This window comes from Chiloscyllium plagiosum, unplaced genomic scaffold (assembly GCF_037043375.1).
Source record: "Chiloscyllium plagiosum isolate Xiang-an unplaced genomic scaffold, Cpla_swu_hap1 HiC_scaffold_53Y, whole genome shotgun sequence".
NCBI lineage: Eukaryota > Metazoa > Chordata > Chondrichthyes > Orectolobiformes > Hemiscylliidae > Chiloscyllium > Chiloscyllium plagiosum.
In genome coordinates, this window is record NW_028270192.1 from 6,381,835 (window position 1) to 6,388,480 (window position 6,646).

At 47.7% G+C, this 6,646-nt stretch overlaps 1 protein-coding gene across 1 annotated transcript; it reads right to left on the reverse strand.

The window, feature by feature from the left end:
- Nucleotides 1-438: 438 nt before the first annotated feature.
- Nucleotides 439-4,545, reverse strand: LOC148134600 (uncharacterized). The gene is made up of 2 exons (XM_087985665.1): nucleotides 3,829-4,545; nucleotides 439-2,209 (listed from the first exon to the last, which is right to left on the reverse strand). The coding sequence occupies exons 1-2, from the start codon at nucleotides 4,543-4,545 to the stop codon at nucleotides 860-862; spliced, it is 2,067 nt and encodes a 688-aa protein (XP_087841791.1). The 3' UTR covers nucleotides 439-859.
- Nucleotides 4,546-6,646: the final 2,101 nt, after the last annotated feature.

The window sequence follows — 6,646 nt, forward strand, 5'->3', positions numbered from 1 at the left end:
TCAAAATGGTCCTAATTTACTTTCAGAAACAAATGAGAGAAAGTCACATTACTGAGGTCATTGCATTAGTCCAAATTTAGAAGTTCAGGAGAACTGAAGGGAGAGCTGGTGTTGGGAGGTGTAATAATGATAGAGAAAAATTGTTTTACAGAGAGAGTTCCCAGATGGGAAACTCAGCTTTAACATCACATCAACTGCAGAGTCATCCAATTCCGCAGGTCCTGATCCTTATTGTTAATAAGGAAGGGGAAAGCGGCATTCCCAGCCCAGAGAAATCATTCCCATGTTTCGCATGTGATCGAATATTTAACTGGTCACGTGATCTGGGAAGACACCATTATGACGGGACCAGGGCGAGGGTATGCAAACATGAGGATTGTGGGAAGGAAATTACCTACTCCTCCCAGTGGACACTCACCGACTATTTTATAAATTCTCAAGGATCGGGTTCGCAGGAGAGTAGTCTGACACAGACCAGGAGAAAAGAACTGAGAGACGAGTTTGCTAGAATATGAGTATTTTATTCCCCGCAGTGTCGCCTCAACCAGGTCTCGTACTTACAACGGGTCTGGTTTATACTCACTCTACATGTTACCGGAACTGGGAGCCGTCAGTTCTCGTAGAGCGGTTGCCAACAACCCACGCTCGGCGGTTAAACGTAACCCGGAGCAGACTCTACCGAACTGGGGACTTTCCCAGCTTATATACTCTTTCGAGATCTAAACATTCATGCGAACAACAGGGCAAGACTAAGCAACACCTTCCATTCCGGTAACATATTCATAATAAGATTCACACATGTATTGGGACATAATTTTAACCCTTTCACCACATTCCACTGATTGGCCCAATACATGTGTTACATCATGCCCATATATATTTTTTCCAACAAGCATCTACGTACACGCCAAATATACAAGCAAGTCAGGATATTACAGCATGTTAAGATCACCAGGACTCCTACCAGGATCGATAAGGGTGGGAATAGGAACTTCCCCGCAGTGGAGGACATACCACTCAACATATCCCACCAATGATGAGCTGACTCTACTTCCACTACATGGGCAGCGTGTACTACCTCCTGTCCATGTATAAAGGTAGACACTGTAACCTTGGTGACATTGGTTTGATGCTTTCGTAATATCTGCTTAAGCTCCTCGGATCGGTCCAATGCTTGCTTAAACCGATCCAGGGAAATGTTCCAAGGATTCATCAGCACTTTCCACTGCACCTTGGTAAAGTGGTGAGCACTGCTATAATTGGTTAACAGATAGGTCTGATTCTGCCATTGCCACTGATAGACATTTGAGAGGCATCCCGAGAACGGTACTGTGGGAAGCGTAGGATGTGGGTTATTGGTAGCCACACAGAGCGTGTGTAGCCCAATCTGCCACATCATGTCCCTTGGAGTTTCAACAGTCCATTCGCACAGGGCCGTTCCCTTAGTCAAGCAAGGGTCCCGATATCTGTCCATCAGTAGGCAAGTTTTTCCCTGATCAGTCTGTTCACAAGCGGACAGATCATAGGTAATATTGGTATCTGGGCTAAACCACTGCCCCCTTGTCTTCAGAAAATAATATCCAGAAGATGTAATCACTGGTAATACATAATATCGACAGACCGTAACAGTGTGGGTCACATTCATGGTAACAAAGTATCCTCTACACATAGTTGCGTTACACCATGTTCTTTCTGGATGGGTTATCATCCACAATTTCTCAGATACATTCCATATTCCCCTCCACGCTTGTACATTGGGGGATGTTACCACACGCAAAAATCGTTCTTTCTGTATTTGTGCGTGCAACATTTGAATATGACAGGCAGTCCAATTTAACTGAGCTGTAATGTTCTCAAACAGTTCCTGGGTGGCACCCCAGACATCTAGTTCCCATTGTAGGGATTGTATCAATATTTTAGTTGTTTCTCCTTGAGTCATCATTACGGATGGCATCCACCTTCCAATAGTATGTAGTCCTTGTGAGGTGGCCTGTCCCGTGTTAGATAATTTAGTACAGGTTACCTCAGAGTCAATAGCATTTGAGATACCCATGACAGTTCCTGCACCTCCCAGTAGAGTGTCATACCATGCACGCCGCCTCCTCTTATGTTGGCATTCTGGGATAGCCGGCAGCCGCACCTGCCAGTGAACATCAGTGTGCAGTACTGCCTGGGCCATCTGCTGACAAGTTGACATAATGGGAGCCAACTGTCAGAGACGTTAGGGCGCACCAAGATCAGCCATAACATTCGAGTCCGGTTTTGAATAACTGTTCCATTGCTGATCCAGATGTCCTCATCTCCAGTCGTGATATTCCATCGTGTCCCGTTTGAGCTTTCACATTCACGAGCGGTTATATTCCAATGACACATATTCACCGTTGCATTCAACATCAATGTACAGTTAGGGGTTATCAAAGTTACATTTCTCTCCTTATAACATCGTACACAAGTATACATTTGACAATCACTCGTGAGATCTAAAATTGTACACCATTGATTTGCCGCGCACTTAAAATCATCTTGCTGTCGTTCCTCACTACTAATTTTCCAACCTACATTTTGTTTCGATAAGGGTACCAACGACTGAGCTGGCACACTCCTCCAGACTGATTCCCCAGGATACATAATGGTGACCAGACTGTCTTTTCCTTGGGCTAGGATCTCTGCCGGTTTGGGGGGACCAGTTGTCTGGCGTACCCATACCTTGGCACCCTTAGTGTCAGTAGACCCAAATCCCCCCGTCCCACGCTCAGTAACCTTAACGGGAGCTCCCGTCTCTTCCACCGTTGTAAGGTTACATGGTTTAATAACTAATTGTGCTATTCTGTCTCCCTTCTGTATCACATAAGGTTCAGATGTGATGTTGACCAGGACTACTCCCAATTCTCCTTGGTAGTCCGCGTCAATTACTCCTGCCATTACATCAATCCCCTTTAGTGACAATCCCGATCGCGGGAGGATATGTCCATAGGTTCCAGGGGGACAAATCAATCCTAATCCGGTCTTAATCACCGTAGGTTTTTGTTGGACCAAAGTCTGTGTAGTTAACGCTCGTAAGTCCAGTCCAGCCGAAGCCGGTGTGGCCCTTACGGGAATATTAGCTTCCTTAGCAAATTTTCACATTTTAATAGGCTGTGCCTTTGGGGTATCACACACCCGTATCATCCGATTCAAGGGCGTCACCCCGTTTCCCAATGGGCGGTTATTAATTTGCTTTACTACCTGAATCAATTGTTTCTTCCAACCTGTTAAATTATTACATCCTCCTGCCTTTCGCAGGGAGGATTTTAGAAGCCCGTTCATTCGTTCAATAAGTCCCGCAGCTTGCGGATGGTAGGGCACGTGATAAATCCACTCCACATGGTTATCATGACACCACTGCTTCACCATCCCTCCTGTGAAATGGGAGCCATTGTCACTCTGGACCTGTATGGGCAATCCATAAAATTGTTCGATCAAATCTAAACACCGTAAGGTAGCCTGTTGGTTGTTATGTCGACAGGGATGGGCTACCAAAACCCCAGACATAGTGTCCACAGCTGTACATATATGGTTACATCCTTGTGAGGAAGGTAATGGACCCACAAAGTCCATTTGCCAGCTCTGTCCCAGTCCCTCTCCTCGGTGTATATGTCCCATCATATGTTGGGGCACTCCCTGCCGTTGATGCTGACAGTGCTCGCATTGATTTACTGCAGTCTTGACATCATCTACCATAAGATCTATTCCCCGATCTCGAGCCCACTGCAAGGTTCCTTGCACTCCCCAGTGTCCGGCCTTAAGGTGTGCCCATCTAGCCAAGTCCACTGAGGTGTCCCTTTGTACACTCATGGCTCGGACAATGCCGTCTACATATCGGTTATGTAAAGCTTCCGCATCATTTTGGGATGTATGAGCGTCTACATGGGTAATATATATATCTAGATGTCGAGCCTTCTCCCATATATCTTCCCATAATTGTTTACCCCATACCTCCCTATTCTGAATCATCCACTGATTGGCCTGCCAAGTTGGCATCCATTGGGTCATGCCATTAACCACTGACCAGGAGTCAGAAAACAAATAAACTCCCATGACCCCCGCTTGCATGACCACCATATGTACTGCTTTTAATTCTGCCCACTGACTACTTTTCCCCTCGCCTAGTTCTTCTAGGGTTATACCTTGTTTCGGATTAAAAGCGGCAGCTTTCCATCTACGTTGTCCTGCCTTCCATTGGGCTGACCCATCTACAAACCAAGCCGTGGTTTGTTCATCCAGGGTCAGTTCATCATACCGTTTGCCCATCTCGACGGGTGATTCTTTATACTCAATCACCTCAAACTGCTTTTCCCCTTCCTCAGGGGCCTCCGCCACTTGCTCATGCAGGACTGACACTCCCTTTTGTCCAGTCCGCACTCTTTCTGACACGTACCATTTCCATTTGATAATGCTGCCCTCTTGGGCGGTTCCTATCCTGTGGGTAGTGGGGTCACTGAGTACCCACGGGAGGATAGGAATAGCTGTTCTCATGATCACTTCATGACCAAGCTCCAGTAACATGATAACAATTGTTTCTCAAAGGGGGTGTATCGTTCCCCTGCCGGGACCAAAATCCCAATTCCGCAGGAGGCTGAGCCCGTGGTAATTCATGCATAATTGCCTCCCCCTGTTCATTCCGTATGGGATTCCCTTCCCCATCTAACATTACTTCCCGCTGCACCGGGAGGCGTCTCTGGACTTGTTTTCTCCTAACTACTGGTTTAGGCTGGAGTACGGGTGGGTCATCTTCATACTGATCATCTGAATCTCCCCAAATGTTTCCATCCCAATGATCGATATCCCACCGATCCCCGTTATTTAACTGGGCTACAAACGCCCGTACTTGTACTGGGTCCGGGGTTCGAGGGACCTTCCTTTTCTCTTTCCGTTTCTTAGCAGACAGATACATAATAGTTCGTCCTGCTAGTTCAGTTAATGCTGTCAATTCAGCCTTTAACTTCATAATTTCCTGCCGCAACATAGAGGCATCTCCCGAACTGAGTCCCTGCTCATGTTTCAGGAGGGCTAATTCTGCTTCAGCTTTTTGGCGCTTGTCTGACTGTTGTCTACAAGCCGCCGCACAGGCCCACATCCTCCGCTGTACCCCAGGCAAGGGGTTCTTCGGCAGGACTGAGATCTTCTCAAGGGTGGACAGCAGCGACACTGGGGTTCCTACGCCCTCGGCTTCCCAGTTTTCCGGTCGCCCCCCACCATTTGCCCACATCCTCCGCTGTACTCCAGGCAAGGGGTTCTTCGGCAGGACTGGGATCCTCTCAAGGGTAGACAGCAGTGACACTGGGGTTCCTACGCCCTCGGCTTCCCAGTTTTCTGGTCGCCCCCCACCATTCCTCAAACAAACTGCCACGTCATGCCACGGTCCCTGCCATCCCGGGACGGTTAGGACCTCCACAGTTTGTTCTTCTGGTTTCTTAGTCCTTTTCCCAAACATTGTTCTGTATCAAAATCTCTCCCCAATTGCGATTGATCCTGCCGACTATGCCAAAATGTTTTATAAATTCTCAAGGATCGGGTTCGCAGGAGAGTAGTCTGACACAGACCAGGAGAAAAGAACTGAGAGACGAGTTTGCTAGAATATGAGTATTTTATTCCCCGCAGTGTTGCCTCAACCAGGTCTCGTACTTACAACGGGTCTGGTTTATACTCACTCTACATGTTACCGGAACTGGGAGCCGTCAGTTCTCGTAGAGCGGTTGCCAACAACCCACGCTCGGCGGTTAAACGTAACCCGGAGCAGACTCTACCGAACTGGAGACTTTCCCAGCTTATATACTCTTTCGAGATCTAAACATTCATGCGAACAACAGGGCAAGACTAAGCAACACCTTCCATTCCGGTAACATATTCATAATAAGATTCACACATGTATTGGGACATAATTTTAACCCTTTCACCACACCGACACACTTACACTGTGGAGAGGCCGCTCACCTGCCTCATGTACGGGAAAGGGTTACTCGATCTTACAATCTGCTGAGGCACCAGAGATAGCATAGTGGATTTAGACCCTACACCTGCTCAATGTGTGAGAAAGTATTCAAATCTCCCATCTGCGGAGGCATCAGTGCATTCCCATCAGGGAGAGGTCATTCACCTGCTCAGTGTGTGGGAAAGGATTCACTCAGTGATCTGCTGAAACACCAGCGAGCTCATTCTGGAGAAAGGCCATTCACTTGCTCCCAGCGTGGGGAGAGATTCACTCAAATGTATCACCTGCTGAGTGCCTGGTGAGCCCACACAGGGGGAGAGGCCATTCAGATGCTCAGTGTATGAGAAGGGACTCAGTGATTCATCCTGCCCCCTGAGACCCCAGCAAGCCCACACAGGGGGAGAGGCCATTCAGATGGTCAGTGTGTGGGAAGGGATTCAGTGATTCATCCTGTCCCCTGAGACCCCAGCGGGTTCACACTGGGTATGAAGGATTCACCTCTTTGTGTGACAAGGGATTTGTTGAGTCTTCAAGACAACTGGGTGTCCAGTAAGTGGTCATCCACCTGCTCCGTGTGGGATAGAGTTCACACATCACTGCAGGACTCTGATTCTGATGTTACTGTTCATCAGAGTCAGGAGTGGACCTTGTACATGATGACACTGCTGGAGTATT